Raw genomic sequence first — 17,698 nt, 5'->3', positions numbered from 1 at the left:
TCCTGGAAGTCAGTAAAAAAAAAAAAAGTGGATTTATCAATAAAGTTCTTTTTGTTTGAAATGCCACACCTCAACAGTAAGTTGAAAAAAGATTTGTCATGGATAAACTGAATTGAGTAATTTGCCTGCAATTACTTAACATAAGAATAGGAATGATCCAGAATGGTTTTCGTATTGAAATGTTTTTACTTAAGATTAACAGTGGTAGATGGCTTATGTATTTGTATTCATTCAACCAATATTTGTGTGCTTTGTGCCAGTAACATTTCCAGGTGCCAAGGGTAAAGTAATGAACAAAGTGGACAAAAATCTCTGTTTAACATTCCAGTTTGGGGAAGGGATGGGACAGCTAATAAACAAATACAGAATATGTCAAGTGTCAGATAGTGTTTAAGTACATTGAAAAGAAATACAGGAAGAGAAGAGTGTTGCAGAATATGTGTGTTTAAGGTTGTTACTCTTTTATATAGGATATTCAGGGAAGGTATTCCTATAAAATGATACTGAACATGAAGGAAGTAAGTGCTGACCCTTTTGGATATTTGGGGGAAGAGGAAATAGCAGTACAAAGCTCCCAGGATGGGACCATGTTTGAGGAACAGCAAGGAAGACTACATGGTTGGAGTAGAGTAAGCATGGAGGAGAGTGGTAGAAGATGAGGTTAGAGGGATGGTCAGGGGGGCCAGGACACAGGCCATTTGAGGCCACTATGAAATTGTTGGCTTTACTTATGATCTAATTTCAGGATTACCTTGGCTATAGTGAGGAGAAAAGAAAAAGGGTCAAATGTAGAAGTAGGGAGATCAGCTAGGAATCTACTGCAGCAATCAGGAGAGGAGACAGTAGTGTAGGGAATAGTGTGGTAGAGGTGGAAGTGGTCCAGAGTGATTGTTTTCTCATATAGATCTTGTACATATTTTGTTAGATTTATACCTTAGTATTTCATTTATTTGGGTGCTAATTGTTTTTAATTTCAAATCCCACTTGTTCATTGCTGGTATTTAGGAAAGCAGTGAACTTTTGTGTATTAACCTTACATCCTACAACCCTACTGTAATCACTTACTAGTTCCTGGAGTTTTTCTGTTGATTTTTTTTCCAGATTTTCTATATAGATAATCATGTCATCTGTGACAGTTTAATTTCTTCTTTCTCAGCCTGTATACCTTTTACTTCCTTTTCTTATTGCGTCAGTTAGGAATTTTATATGGTGTTGAAAAGCAGTGGGGAGAGGGAACATCCTTGCCTTGTTCCTGATCTTAGTGGGAAAGTTTTGAGTTTCTGTTTAGGTATGATTTTAGCTGTAGGTTTTTAGAAGATAATCTTAATCAAGTTGGGGAAGTTCCCCTATATTCCAAGTTACAGAGAGTTTTTATCATGAATGGGTGTTGGATTTTTTTTCAGATGCCTTTTCTGCCTCTGTTGAATCAGATCATGTAACTTCTAAAACTGATAGAGGCCTATTGAAATTATCTATTTCTTGTGTGAGTTTTGGTAAGTCGTGTCTTTCAAAGAATTGGTCCATTTCATCTGTGTTATAAAACTTGTGGACATAGAGTTAGTCATAGTATTCCTTTATTATTTTAGTGTCCATGAGACTTGTAGTGATGTCTCCTCTTTCATTTCTGACATTAGTAATTTGTGTCCTCTTTTTCTTAGTTAACCTGGCTAAAGGCTTACCAATTTTATTGATCTTTTCAAAAAACCAGCTTTTAGTTTTGTTGGTGGTGGTGGTGGTGGTGGTGGTGGTTGCTGTTGATTTCCTGTTTTCAGTTTCATTGATTTGTTTAATTTTTATTATTTCTTTTGCTTACTTTGGATATAATTTGCCCCTCTTTTCTCATTTCTTGAAGGTGGAAGTTTAGGCGATTGAATTTAAATCTCTTTTTTCCTAATATATGTATTCAGTGCTGAAAATTTCCTTCTAAGCACTGTTTTTGCTGTCTTTTGGTGTTCTGAGAGCAATTTCCAGTGTGTGGGGAGAGTTGGGGAGTGTTTCCTACACCAACAAACAATTCTTATACACCAGTATAGTATTTGAGCAGTCACCTCAGTTCATCTCAATTCTGACCCTATGTACCTGGAGATAGCACCAGATTGCACGGGTTGAGGGCTGCATCCCACAAGACCACCCCCCCTTCCCTACCCACACACACTTCAGACACCAGTTACAAGCCGAGGTTATCACCTGTGCCTCTGACTGAAAAACCATAGATTGGAGGTTCTAGTGACCCCCTCCTTGGGTTTCAGACACCAGTCACAGGTCCAGGTTACCTGTATTCTTACTGACTGGCTGTAAATCAGAGGTTCTCATGACCTCTTCCTCGTTTCAATTAGTTTTCTAGAGTGGCTTACAGAACTCAGAGAAACATTTTACCACTAGATCCCTGGTTTATTATAAAAGGATATAACTCAGGAACAGCCGGATGGAAGAGATTTATAGGGCAGAGAATGGGGAAAGACATGGAGCTTCCATGCCCTCTCCAGGTGCACCACTCTCCCCAAACTGCACATGTTCATTAACCTGGAAGTTCTCCAAACGTCATCCTTTTGGGTTTTTATGGAGGCTTCATTACATAGGCATGATTGATTAAATCATTGCTTCCTAGTAATTGATTCATCTTCCAGCCCCTCTCCCCTCCGTGGAGTCTAGGAGGTTGGGACTGAAAGTTCCAAGTCTCTAATCACATGGTTGTCTCCCCCTGGTAACCAGCCCCCATCCTTAGGTGCTTTCCAAAAGTCACCTTATGAATATGAGAGATACCTTTAAGCTCTAATCTCTTAAGAAATTCCAAAGGTTTTGGGATCTGTGAGCCAGGAACTGTGAATGATGTTCTTTTCTTTATGTAGACTAAAGTTTCTGACCTTTATCATTTTCCTTTTCTCTAAAGAAATTCTTTTATCCATTCTTGCAAGGCCTATGTGCTGGCAACAAACAGCTTCAATATTTGCTTGTCTGAGAAAGTCTATTTTTCTTCACTTTTGAAGGATAATTTCTCAGGGTACAGAATTCTAGGTTGGTAGTTTTTTTTTCTTCTCTCAACCTTTTTTTAATTTAATTTTTTAGCTTTACTAAGATTAATTGACAACATTGTAAAGTATTTAAAGTATACAATGTGCTGATTTAATATAGGTACACATAATGAAAAGATTCCCCCATGGAGTTAATTGACACATCCATCACCTCACATATTTGCCTTTTTTTTTGTGTGAGAACATTTAAGTTCTGTTTTCTTAGCAAATTTAGATTACACAATACAGTGTTATCAATAATAAGTCACCATATTATTAATTAGGCCCTCAGACTTTATTCATCTTACAACTGAAAGTTTGTACCCTTTTACCACCTCTCCCTATTTCCTCCAGCCAGGCCCTGGTGATCACTTTTCCATTCTCTATTTCTGAGTCCAACTTTTTATTTTTTTTAAGATTCTACATATAAGCAATACCATTCAGTATTTATCTTTGGCTCAATTCACTTAGCCTAATGCCCTCCAGGTTCATCTGTATTGTTGCAAATGACAGGATTTCCTTCCTTTTAAAAGCTGAGTAATACTCCATTTAGTGTGTATATATTATGTGTGTGTGTATATATGTGTATGTATGTTTACTTGGTTTGTGTGTCTGTATTTATGCCAGTACAGTACTGTTTTGATTACTGTCATTTTGTAATGTAGTTTGAAATCAGGACATGTGATGCCTCTTGCTTTTTTTCTCAAGATTGCTTTGGCTCTTTGAGGTCTTTTGTGGTTTGATACACATTTTAGGATTCCTTTTTTCTATTTCTATGAAAAAGTCATTGGAATTTTGATAGAGATTGAATTGAATCTGTATATAGCTTTGGATAGAATGGGCATTTTAACAATATTCTTCTAATCTATGAACATAGGATATTTCTTCATTTATTTGTGCCTTCAATTTCTTTCATCATTGTCTTAGAGTTTTAAGTATACAGATCTTTCACCTCCTTGGTTAAGCTTGTTCCTAAATATTTTATTCTTTTTGATGCTATTGTAAATGGGAACGTTTTCTTAATTTCTCTGATAGTTTAACTTATAGAAACACAACTGACTTTGGTATGTTGATTTTCTATTCCACAACCTTACTGAAATTGTTTATTTGTTGTAACAGTTTTTTTTGGTGGAATCTAGGTTTATTTGAGATCTTTTTTTCTTGATGTAGTTATTAATTGCCATAAACTTCCCTCTTAGAATTATTTTTGCTACATCCCATAAGTTTTGGGTGTTATGTTTCCATTTTTATTTGTCTTGGGTTTTTTTTTTTTTTTTTTTTTCCTCTTTTGATTTATCCTTTGACCTATTCCTTTGTCAGGAGCATGTTTTTTAATCTCCACGTATTTGTGAATTTTCTAGTTTTGTTCTTGTAATTTCTAGTTTCTTACCATTGTGGTTGGAAAAGATGTTTGATAGGATTTTAATCTTCTTAAATGAGATTGGATTCTGATATGTTTTGAATGGAGAGACTAAGGAGTTCCTGTTGGATTGCATTTGGAGTGGGGAAAAAAGGGTATAATTGAGTTTTAACTTCCATGTTTTTTGATCCAACCATCCAGAAAGTTGAAGTTTCTGTTTACTTGAAAGGAAAGAATGCAGTCATTCAAGTTTGTAGATTAAATTCAAGATGCCTTATTAAACATAGAAAAAATGGTATGAATATGCAGTTGTATATAGGAGTCTAGACTGTAGAGTAGAAAATTGAGCTGGAGGTATAAATTTGGGGGTTTACCATCATATGGGTGAATGTAAAGTTATGAGAGTTGTAGATCACTCAATGTATAGAGGAGAGATTTAAAGGCTGTGTACTGGGCAACTTTCATGTGTAGAGATGGATAAGATGAGGAGGAAACAACAAAGATTAAGAAGGAGCAGACAGTGAAATAAATGAACTAAGAGAGAGTGGTGTCCTAGAACCCAAGTAAAGAAAATGTGAGGTTTCGTGGTATAATAGAATGAGTATGAATTTGGGAGCCTGCTAAGCCTGATTTAACTACTTAAACAGCTGTAAGTTTCTTGATATCTCAGAGCCGTAAATAGGGGTAATGCATACACAGGTAAAACATCTAGCCTATCATCTTTTGCTTAGTAAATAATTCATAATTTGTCAGAAACACATTACTCAAATCCATGAAGTTACATTTGTGGTTAATAGTATCTAAGAAAGGAATACATAGAATATTCTGACAGGCCTAATACATGAGGTTTTTCTAATACATAAAATTGATAGCAGTATATTGCATATGAAAGCCATGTGGAACTGAGAGCCAAAATTGAGTTATCATTGTATTAAATAGACAAAGTAATCTGGGTGGAGAAGGAAAGTACTATGAGGTAATCTCTGTAGGACTTATTTCACTGTCCTATATAGTGCACTAATTGCTACCTAAGGACTTTTAAAGAAAAATTGTGGCAACGTAGTTTTTGTTTTATGTTTTTTTTTTTTTCCCCCTGTAGCTAAAAATGCACTAAGTTGTATCAGTTTTTATATTTATAGAGGAAGAAATCGTGAGGAATTACTATGGGTACTTAGTTGAGTCTTCCACATGAAAACATTTTTAATTTGTGATTATTTTCTCTATTAAAGGTATAGCAAATGAATCTAAAAAATTGTACGGAGCACAGTTCCACCCTGAAGTTGGCCTTACAGAAAATGGGAAAGTAATCCTGAAGAATTTCCTCTATGATATAGCTGGGTGCAGTGGGACCTTCACTGTGCAGAACAGAGAACTTGAGTGCATTCGAGAGATCAAAGAAAGAGTAGGCACATCAAAAGTTTTGGTAAGGAATTTACATCTGAAAGTGTACAAATTTATGTCAGTAATGCTAGAAGTCAGAGCTGGCTTCAGCACCATAGCCCTTAAATGTTGACTGGGTCATCGGATGTTTTGTGAGTTGCACTGTTTCAGAGTGCTTTTTCAATTACCATATCTATTTTTGATAAAATCAGTGTTTTTAAAGGTAATGATTTAAGCTGATAGTTTTTATTTTTTTGTTGTTTATTGTACTCAACTTGATTTTTAATTTCACCTTGTAGGTTTTACTCAGTGGTGGAGTAGACTCAACAGTTTGTACAGCTTTGCTGAATCGTGCTTTGAACCAAGATCAAGTCATTGCTGTGCACATTGATAATGGCTTTATGAGAAAACGAGAAAGCCAGTCTGTAGAAGAAGCCCTCAAAAAGCTTGGAATTCAGGTCAAAGGTATTGATGAGCCCCCAGAAAAGTCTATATGTGAGGACTTATTTAACAAATCAGATCTAGCGTTATGGTTTGAGTGAGCTCATTGTCTTAACCAAGTACAGGTTTCCAGAGGTGCCTGGGTGCCCCAGTCAGTTGAGTGTCCGACTCTTGATTTTGGCTCAGGTCATGATCTCAAGGGTGTGGGAATGAGCCCTGCCTCCTGTTCCGTGCTCAGTGGGGAGCCTGCTTGAGATTCTCTCCCTCTCTGCCCTCATCCCCCCGACCCCACCCCCTGCTCTTGTGTGCTCACACAGGCACACACACTCTCTCAAATCTTAAAAAAAACACAAAAAACAAACAAGTACAGGTTTCCCAGTAAACTTATAATTATGTTTTTTACTTTTACATTGTAATTATCTGGTTCAAGAGGGGTCCTAGGATAAATTTTAAAACTGAAATCAATAGAAATTCCAAAAAATCAAATCAATAAAAAAAATCAATAAAATTCCATCTGTCATTCTATTCTCTTCTACTCGTTCACTCTTTTTGAGTTATCTTTTCCCATCCATAATATTATTTATGTATGAGAATTTCCAAGTCTTCCTACAACAAATATGGATGTACAGATTATTTTACAAACTGAAAGGCTTATACAGAGAAGAGAAGTGAAGAGTCCATAGTCACTTTTTTTTTCTAGTTTAATGAGAAATAATTGACTTACATCACTGTATAAGTTTAAGGCTACAGCATGATGATTAGATTTTGCATATATTTTGAAAGAATTATCACAGTAGTCTCAGCTAACATCAATCTTCTCATATGGGAACAATAAAAAGGAAAAATATTTTTCTTTTTATGATGTGAACTTTTAGGATTCACTCTTTTCTATGTATCAGCCAGCAGTATTCGCTATAATCGTCATGTTGTACAGTACAGCCTTAGTACTTACTTATATTGTAACTGGAAGTTTGTACCTTTTATCCGTCTTCTTCCAATTCCCCTTCTCCTCACCCTCCACCTCTGATAAGAAGTCTGATCTCTTTTTCTGTGAGTTTCATTTTTTAGATTCTACATATAAGTGAGATCATACAGTATTTGTCTTTCTCTGTCTTATTTCACTTGACATAATGCCTTTAAGGTCCATGCATGTTGTCACAAATGGTAGGTTTCCTTATTTTTTATGGATGAATAATTTTCCTGTGTGTGTGTGTGTGTGTGTGTGTGTGTGTACTACATCTTTATTCATACATTGATGGACACTTAGGTTGTTTCCATACCTTAGCTATTGCAAATAATGCTACTATGAATACGGGAGTGCAGATATCTTTTTGTGTGTTTTCATTTCCTTCGGGTATCTCTCCAGAAGTGGAATTGCTGGATCACATGGTAGTTTTATTTTTAATTTTTTGAGGATCCTCCAAAAACTTGTTTTTTTTTTAAGATTTTATTTATTTTAGAGAGAGGGAGTGTGAGCGGGGCCGGGGGACAGAGGGAGAGAGAATCTCAAGCAAACTCCACGCTGAGCATGGAGGCCAGTGTGGGACTCTTAATCTCACCACACTGAGATCATGACCTGAACTGAAATCAAGTTGGACACTTAACTGACTGAGCCCCCCCAGGAGCCCCTCAAAACTCTTCTATAGTGGGTGTACCAATTTACAATCCTACCAACATTGCACACGGATTCCCTTTTCTCCACATCCTCGCCAGCATTTATTATCTCTTGTCTTTTGGTGATGGCCATTCTAACAGGTATGAGGTGATACCTCACTGTGGTTTTAATTTGCATTTCCCTAATAAGTAGTGATATTGAACATCTTTCTATGTACCTGTTGGCCTTTTGTATATCTTCTTTGGAGAAATGTCTCTTCAGGTCCTCTGTCCATTTTTTGATTGGGTTATTTGTATATTTGCTGTTGAGTTGTAGAAGTTCTTTATATATTTTGGATATTAATCTCTTATCAGATATGTCCTTTGCAATATCTTCTCCCATTCAGTTGGTGGCCTTTTCATTTTGTTGATGGGTTCCTTTGTTGTGCAAAAGCTTTTTATTTTGATGTAGTCCCAATAGTTTATTTTTGCTTTCCTTTCCCTTGTCTGAGGAGACATATCTAGTAAAATGTTGCTAAGGGGAGGAAACTAACAAAAGCAGGACTTGTGGGGAGGCTCAAGATTTGGAAACATTGGCTTCCCTGTGGGGTGTGGTTCTCTGGGTGAGCCTAAAACAGTTTGATTGAAAATCTGAGAAGGCGGTTCTTTTCCTTAACACAGGAATAAATTGCTATCCCTCCCTATGGGAAGACTGTGGACTTATTCTCTAGAGAGGCTGCGTAAAAGAAACTTTGGACTTGCGCATATCAATACCAGGCATAGTTGAGGGTGGAAATAAGATTCTACATTAGAAACAGTAGGGTGAAGCAAAAATCTGTATACTGAATGGTGACTCTCTCCCTGCCTTCTGGTGTTTCGTTATCAGAATGCTGATAGGCAGGAGATTGGAGGTGTCTTTTCTGGGGTAATTGACCAGTTTAAGAGAAAGAGCTACAAATTCACTGGTGTCCCCCAGTGAAATAGCCAGCTGTATTTCAGTGAGGTTCACCAGTTGTTCAGCCTTACTACAAAATAGAGATCTTAGTAAGTTTTTAAGTACCTTGCTCTTTAAAAATAAAAGGATAGCCAGTGATTGTTAAATGTATGCTGATAAACATCAGTTTTTCAAGAGACTGTTTAATTCAGTGTGCAGTTCGGAGGACTTTGATCCCTGTATATGAACCACTACTTTTAGTTCCCTTGGGGCTATGCTTCTTCCTTTGGCTTTTGCTTGTTGTTCTGGTGGGGCACTGAATACAGGAAAGCAACCAGCATAATGTATGATATTATGGCCTTAGATTACTAAATGCCACAGGATTCTCAAAAAAACAAAATTTAGTAAGTTCCTGTGTCTGGACTCTATTAATCGTGGTTTATTGGTAGTTCTGTAATATGTAGCCAAGATAAAAGATAAAAGATAAAAGATCGATCTAGGTTTTCTTTCTGTAGTTTGACCCATTATTTATGTTTTTTAAAATCTTCTGTTAGTTTTAAAATGTGCTTCTCTTCTCTTCCTCAGTGATAAATGCTGCTCATTCTTTCTACAACGGAACAACAACCCTACCAATATCAGATGAAGATAGAACTCCACGAAAAAGAATTAGCAAAACATTAAATATGACAACAAGTCCTGAAGAGAAAAGAAAAATTATTGGGGATACTTTTGTTAAGGTACCTTTTTAATATCCACAATGTGTACTATTTTTGGTGTGAATTTTAGTATTTGTTTTTCCTTGTCCTTATATGAAATAATCAAATTTGCTAATTTTGATTGTTTTTTTTTTGATTAAGAATTTTAGTGTATGTTACTATTATACTGACTTGTTTTTAAAAAATACATATACTTATGTTGCCAGGCTTTTCTTTTAACTATTTTAAGAATAGGTGTTTCAGTTGATATTAGACTTTTTAGTTCTTTGAGTATTTCAATGGCTAGTTTTCAGGCTCTTGAATGTTTGCCTATCTTTATGAATCTTTCTAAAGCATATGTTCTTAAAAGAGTTTACTTTGGGAGTTGGTGTGGATTTTATCTCTTGGTCAGTATTGCAAAAGGATTCTGAGAAATCTTGTCGAAAGTATAAATAAAAAAGACTTTGTTATCTTTTTTTAAAGATTCATCTCTTTAAAAGGCTGTTTTACTCCTCTTGGTTATAGATTGCCAATGAAGTAATTGGAGAAATGAACCTGAAACCGGAGGAGGTTTTCCTTGCCCAAGGTACTTTACGGCCTGATTTAATTGAAAGTGCATCCCTTGTTGCAAGTGGCAAAGCTGAACTCATCAAAACCCATCACAATGACACAGAGCTTATCAGAAAGTTGAGAGAAGAGGTAAAAGCTTATGAGAACTTTGCCATAAAGCCTTTCTCCCTCCCCCTCTCCCTGAACCATTTTTAAATGGATAGTTCAGTAATATTAAGTATATTTGCATTGTTGTGACACAGATCTCCATAACTTATTCATCTTGTAAAACTGGAACTTTATATCCCTTGAACAACAGCTACTCTCTTCTCCTTCTTCCCAGCCCCTGGTAACCACCATTCTACTTTCTGTCTCCATGAATTTGACTACTTTAGATATCCTATAAAAGTGAAATCATTTGTCTTTTTGTGACTGGCTTATTTCATTTAGCATAGGTCCTCAAGGTTTATCCATGTTGTAACATGTGAGAGGATTTCCTTCCTTTTTAAGGCTAAATAATAATTTATTGTATGTATATACACATTTCGTTTATCCATTTATCTGTTAATGGACATTTGGGTTGCTTCTACTTTTTGGCTATTGTGAATTGTGCTGCTATGAACATGAGTTGGCAGATATCTCTTGGAGACCCTGCTTTCAGGTTTGTTTTTTTTTTTTGTTATATACAAGAAGCAGTATTGCTGGATCATATGGTAGTTTTTGTTTGTTTTGTTTTTGTAAGATTTTAAGTAATCTCTACACTCAGCATGGAGCTTGAATTTAAAACTCCAGGATTAAGAGTTGTATGCTCTACTGACTGAGTCAGCCAGGCACCCCATGGTAATTCTATTTTTAATTTTTAAAAGGGACTTCTTAATATTTCCAAAGCAGTTATATCATATTATAATCCACCAACAATGTTCCACACCTTGCCAACAATTGTTATTTTCTCTCTCTTTTTTTTTTTTTGTAATTCACACTCATTAAGATGGCTACTATCTGTCTTTATTTTAGGCATCTTAGTGGATGTGAAGTGATATCTCATTGTGCTTTTGATTTGCATTTTCTTAATAAAACTAATGATGTTGAGCATCTTTTCATGTGCTTATTGGCCATTTGTATATCTTCTTAGAAATATCTATTCAGATTTTTTGCACATTTTTAATTAGTTTATTTATCTTTTTATTACTGAATTGTAAGTGTTCTTTATACACTCTGTAGGTCCTTTATCAAATAGGAGTAGTTGTCTGTAGGTCCTTTATCAAATAGGAGTAGGTTGTCTTTTCACTTCATGGTATCATTTGGAGAGCTTTAATTTTGAAACACTAGTATGATGTTTTCTAATTGCCTTGTATTCTAATGAGAACTAGATCAGAGATGGTGGGTAGGACTGCTCTGATTTATTTATATTTGAAAGGTTTATGTTTAAAATGTGTTTCAAAGAGAAGTACGAAGATCAGTAAAATATTCATCTAATTCCTTATGAACACATGGGAGAAGATAGTTTAAGATACGAAATTTTAAGAAATGTCTTTCACCTTAGATTAAAAAATCAACAGGAAAGGCCAATAATATGTTATTCTTTATTTTCCATGTCATTTTCATTACTAATTTGTATTAATTGGCTTTTTCCCTCTGTAGGGAAAAGTAATAGAACCTCTGAAAGATTTTCATAAGGATGAAGTAAGAATTTTAGGCAGAGAACTTGGACTTCCAGAAGAGTTAGTTTCCAGGCATCCATTTCCAGGTAAAAAAAAAAAAAAAAAAAAGGAATTGCTCAATTTGTCATTAGACTTTCATGTTGAAGAAAAATCAGTTCAGACAATTTTGAAATAACTTTTTATCTCGGAATATGTAACTTTAGAGAAAGGAAAGTGTGGGTAGGGAACAAAATTCTTCTTAATATCTATTGTATATACTTCATTTTCTTACATAATTATTTTCCATTGTATTTATATTTAAATATTACACCACCCCAGTGAGTCTGGCCTATAATGTTGCCATCAGATGAGAAAAACAAGGTATAGAGATATTTTAATAACATTGCCACACAATTCTTTTTTTTTTTTTTTTAAGATTTTATTTATTTATTTTAGAGTGAGCGTGAATGCCAGCAGGGGGAAGGGCAGAGGGATAGGGAGAGAGAATCTTAAGCAGGCTCCACACCCAGTGCAGAGCCCAACATGGGGCTTGATTTGACAACCCTGAGATCATGACCTGAGCCGAAATCGAGTCAGATGCTTAAACTGAGCCACCCAGGTACCCCACATTGCCATACAATTCTTAGTGTTAGAGCTGCAATTTATATGTTCTTTCTACTATACCATGATGCCTTCCATGGAAGACAAGGTTAAAACGTGGTTCTCTGCAATCCTAATCCTATGGTTGACTACTTATCTGAATGAATTACTTCTTTGCATAGGGCTGTATGTAACGAATTCATGAACAAATAAAAAATACTCAGTTTAAATAGTCATTTGCTGCTGTCATATAGAAAAATAACTAACTGAAGGTGGTATTTATTTAAAGTTAGGACTGAGAGTCTTAAACTGTTTTTGTTAGAAGTTCTTGAGCTTGGGTAAGTCTTGTACCTCAGTTTCTGGTTCTTTATACTAGTCATTAGGTGATGAGTCGAGAGAATGGTCTAATTAAGCATAGTAAAAGTTAACAATTCTTAAGTACTAGTATGTGCTAGGCATTCTGCTAAATATTTTACAACTGTCTTATTTGATCCTCACAATAAAACTACCATTATTCTGCTTTATAGATGAGGAAATTTTGGGAACAGAGCCTAATTTGCCAAAAGTTAATGCAGATTAGGTTTGGAGCTGGGATTCTAGCCTTGATTGTCTCACCTCAGAACTTGTATTCTTAAATATCATATTGGTCCTATAAGCAATCTCACAAAGGTATAACTCATGTGGTGATTAGCGCTATTTGTATTAATAAACTTCAAATCTGGGAATTCAAGATGTTCAGTCTCTAACCTGTGTGTTGGCAAAGGATTGTGTGTGAATGTAATGGAGGGAGCCAAGTGGTCCTGTGTCCTTGGTCATCATTGCACTAGAATCACTTGACTTTTAAAAGTCTATTTATATATTGGATTTTTTTTATTGTGTAAGATTTCTTTGGTAAAAAATATTTTGGTGCTTTTAAAAAAATAAGGCATACTACTTACTTTAAATAAGCTGTTTATTCTACAGATGAAGCATGAAACTGAGGAATTAATGGAACATGGCTAAGGTTTTGTCTATAACCAAGTATCTCACAGGATACCTTTTCTGTTATAGTAAAGAAGCAGAATCCATTTTTTTTTAGATCCACACATACCTTATGTTTTCATCCTTTTAAGTATTTGGTAAAATAGAAATACCAGTTTGCATTTTTTGGAATTAAACACTGTTGTACTTTTTTTTTTTAAACAGCATATTCTTCTTCCTAAATTAGATTGGTAGTTGAACATGGGTGATGAATAATAAGGTGGTTCATTACACTGTCCTCTTTACTTTTCTATATATTTAAAAATTCCTTTAATAAGTTTAAAAAAGATGGGTGCATATATTGTGAATTAATATTTATTGGAGAATTTTGTGACACTTAATACATGGGCTACCAAAAATAGGAGATAGAAATCATTGATGTAAAGAGAACTAAAGCATTCTAAAAAATGGTGAGTTGGATGGGAAACTAATAGTTACATTTGAAATAAAACACTTAAAAAAACTTGAAGTGGAGGGGCTCAGTTGGTTGGGTCTCCCACTCTTGGTTTCGGCTCGGGTCATGGTCTCAGGATCGTGGGATCAGCCCCCCAGTTGGTCTCCGTTCTTGACAGGGAGTCTGCCTGGGGTTTTCTCCCTCTGCCCCTCCCCGTCTCTCAAATAGATAAATCTTAAAAAAAAATAAGCTTACAATGGTTATGTGTCAGTTATATCTCAGTAAAACTGGAAAAAACTTAAAATGACCAATGGATTTTAATTTTTGGAAGGATTTTATATTTGGAAACTGATATTTTTATATTTAAATATAAAATTTATATTAAATACCACTGTTATGGTTCTCTTTAGGTCCTGGCCTGGCAATCAGAGTAATATGTGCTGAAGAACCTTATATTTGTAAGGACTTTCCTGAAACCAACAATATTTTGAAAATAGTAGCTGATTTTTCTGCAAGTGTTAAGAAGGTAATAATTTGCATTGAATTTGTATATTACAGGAGCTTTAAATAGACATAGCTCATCAGTATAAGGAATTGAATGGATTCTTGTAGTACTCTAGTATCTACAATGAATTTATTAGAATTTCATTTTTTTAAAATTTAGGGTAATTTAACATGTTAAATGACTATACAGAAAATATTCTACAGAGACTTGTAAACTTATCTTTTTAGCCTTACAACAGATAAGATACCTTGAATCCCTAAAAATTCTAGATATGAAGGGGTGTTTAAAAATATTTTAGGGGTGCCTGGCTGGCTCAGTTGGTAGAGCTTGCGACTCTTGATCTTGGGGTCATGAGTTTGAGCCCCATGTTGGGTGTGGAAATTACTTAAAATCTTTAAAAAATATATTTTATATGTATTGCAAGAAAATAAGGGAAAACATTTTTACTCCAAACTAAGGATGAATGTAAAAGTCTCCCAGTCCTTCTGTAGATTTGGTGCCTAAATTTATAATCTTTGTGGTCTGAAAAACTTCAAGCTAAGAATTTAAAGCGGACCTTGGTTGGTAGTGCTTCCAGGTGTCAGGCTTAGCAATGTAAATCCTTTCTGGGATTGTCTTAAGGCCTTAAAAGATCTCCACATATACAGTTCCAATAAATATATATGAACTTAAAATATTGAAAAATATATATAGAAGTAAGGTAACATGAATGAGAGCTAGTGGAAAAAACTGGCACAAGACCCTCAAACACTTCAGATACTGGAGTTAGTGTAAAGTACGTAGAATTAAAAGAAGCAGTTGATAATGAGAATAAGGTATATGGTAAAAGACTATCAAAATGACTTGGGCAGCTTTGAAAAAAATTAAGTTCTAGTAATGAAAATAACTGAAATTAAAAACAGCTAAAGAGAGAAGTAATGAACTCAAAAACAGATGTTAAGAAATTATCCAGAAATCGGAACAAAGCATCAAAGAGAAAAATATATAGAGAAGAGGTTAAAATAGAATGAAAAGGTCAATTTTAACATATGTCCAGGGGGAGATAATAGACAAAAGTATTTGAATTCGTCCACACTGGTGAAGACACCATAGCTCAGATTCAGGAAGTGTAACACATCTCATTTAGGATGATGAAAAAAAAAATTGACACCTAGTAGGCATACCTATCAAAACTGCAGACTGCCAGAGACAAAACAGCTACAGAAGAAAGATGGTTTATCCTTTGAAGGAAAGACTATTATACTGAAAGCACAGGAAAAACAAGAAGATTTCAGAGTGCCATGAGAAAATAATTGTGAATAGTGAACAGATGAACTGTCTTCTAAGAACTAGGGCAAATGAAGACATTTTTAGATAAACAGAATTTATTACCAACAGTCCATTACTTAAGGAACTAAAGGCAGTGGTTCTCAGCCTGAAACAAACATGGGCTGTATAATAAAAATAATCTCTAATTTTTGTTTGTTTAAAAATATTATAACAATATACAGCTAAAATAGCATATAAGCCACAGGAAATTGATTGCAGTTAAAGCATTCAAAGGTACTTGTATTGTTTGCTAGGGGGACAGAGAGATTGATTCTCTTCTGTTAAGTATCCATGTTAACACTTAGGGGGAACTACTAAAAGAAGAAAAATACAGGGTTTAACTTCAAAACCAGTAGAAGGGAAATAAATGAGCTGGGACAAATCTTTTTTTTTTTTTAATTTTCTAGTTTAGAAAAATGTAAGAAAAGACAAAGAAACCTAAAAACTGGGACAAATAGAAGCTACTGAATAAAATGGTAGCGTGAAATCCAACCATATTATTAACCCACAATTAATTAAAAGGACTAACATCTCCAGTTATGACATAGATTGTCAAACTGGATTGAGAAGTAAAATCTAATTACAGCCTGTTTACCTAAGGATAGAAAGAGTGAAAGTAAAAGAATGGAAGAGCATATACCAGACAAATACACCAAAAAAAGGAAGTTGGAGGAGATATATTAATTTTAGACAAAAGTGACTTTATGGTAAGAGGTTTTATTATAAGGAAAAGGTTTAACTCATGCGATGTATGTCCCTTGCTGCTGACAGGATTAAATCCCTGAAGTATACAAATATAATCTGTGTTTCTTATCCGGATACTTCTCATAGCCCTGGCCCTCAGGAATGAAATTCTGATGTACTGCATAGCACACACAAGTCAAATATCAAATAGGATCTATTGCCGTAAACCATTAACTGTAGATACATAAGACAGTAATAAATACCAAAAGAATACCTTATTTCTTGAAATCTTAAGAAATGTCTGTTTGGTTTTCTCAGCCACATACACTATTACAAAGAGTCAAAGCTTGTACAACGGAAGAGGATCAGGAGAAGCTGATGCAAATTACAAGTTTGCATTCATTGAATGCCTTCCTGTTGCCAATTAAAACTGTAGGTGTGCAGGTGAGTTGTGTGAATTCATTGATCTGTAACGTAACTTTTTGCAGTTTATTCTTTCCACTAATATTGAAATAGTAACGACTTAGGAAAATGAAATATGAAAGTATATACACCACATTTGGAAATGTAAAAAGGTGGTACTTTATAGAGTGTTCATGGAGTGAATAAGGTTATAGGAACTAAAAATTCAGGCTGAGATTTTGTAGTTTGGGAACATCTGTCTTCTCCAACCAAAAGTAAATATTCAAACAATGGTTTGCTGTAGGGTTGACTTGCTTGCTTCTGCCTTGAAGGGCAGGTACCAGGAAGTCCTGTCCTTATGTGTGCTTCTTGGTGTGAAAGTGTACTGTGACTTTAGAAGTGTTCAGTGCAAGAAGGCCCCCAGATGAACATGTTACACTATTTAAGTCTTGCTCTCAGCTTGTGTATTCCTTAAACCCAGTGCTCTCTGCGTCTTCAACATGTTCTTTCTTAGCTGTAATCATGTACAACTAACATTTTTGTATTTATTCTTTTGTTTTTCTAATTGTAAAAGCATGTGAGGATAATATAGTTTTCACTTTTTAAAATGTTATTTATAAATAGATTATATTAATTCTCCTTTATATGATCCTCAAGTGAGTTTCTGGGGAAAAGCTTGGGAGGGTAGGGAAGAGGAAAGTTTCTATTCTGTTAGGGCTTTTAGTTAAATGAAAACTAGAAAAAGTGTCAGTAATTCAACTCAAAATGGTATGAATGCCAGTTATTGGGCCTTCCTTATGTGTGGGAAGAAATTAACTCTGCTTTAGAGATTATTCATCTGAAACTTAGTAAGTATACTTTTTTTCCTAAATACATGAAGTTGAGTCATCAGTTTAAATTCCTCCTTCTCCTGAATCCATGTAGCTCTGTCTGTAAATGAGGCAGTAAAAATTCATTGTTGTCTTTAAAGTATTTTAGTTCATGGAAATAATAGGTCCAGTTATTTTGAACTTGTTCCCTCTTCCCCCCTTTTTAAAGGCCATATGTGAAAGCTATGTATATTCTTTTTAAATCACTATTAAAATAAGCCTTTCCAGAATTGTAGAAATAATTTTCTTTCAGTGGTATTTGGTTATCATACACAGATTCATTTTGAAATTTATGCTATGATACTTACAGGCA

At 34.8% G+C, this 17,698-nt stretch overlaps 1 protein-coding gene across 2 annotated transcripts in view; it reads left to right on the top strand.

Annotated features, from left to right (window-relative positions):
* The window catches only part of GMPS (guanine monophosphate synthase), a 62,024-nt gene that overhangs the window by 33,583 nt on the left and 10,743 nt on the right, over positions 1 to 17,698 (top strand). For both annotated transcript variants that reach the window (XM_032408383.1, XM_032408385.1), the window contains exons 6-12: positions 5,601 to 5,794; positions 6,051 to 6,216; positions 9,305 to 9,456; positions 9,940 to 10,113; positions 11,605 to 11,710; positions 14,028 to 14,143; positions 16,433 to 16,558. In XM_032408383.1, the coding sequence (XP_032264274.1) occupies positions 5,601 to 5,794; positions 6,051 to 6,216; positions 9,305 to 9,456; positions 9,940 to 10,113; positions 11,605 to 11,710; positions 14,028 to 14,143; positions 16,433 to 16,558 (1,034 nt within the window). The remainder of the gene's footprint in view (positions 1 to 5,600; positions 5,795 to 6,050; positions 6,217 to 9,304; positions 9,457 to 9,939; positions 10,114 to 11,604; positions 11,711 to 14,027; positions 14,144 to 16,432; positions 16,559 to 17,698) is intronic.

This window comes from Phoca vitulina, unplaced genomic scaffold, assembly GCF_004348235.1.
Source record: "Phoca vitulina isolate PV1807 unplaced genomic scaffold, GSC_HSeal_1.0 scaffold10, whole genome shotgun sequence".
NCBI classification, from domain to species: domain Eukaryota; kingdom Metazoa; phylum Chordata; class Mammalia; order Carnivora; family Phocidae; genus Phoca; species Phoca vitulina.
This window is presented reverse-complemented; position numbering and strand designations above follow the sequence as displayed.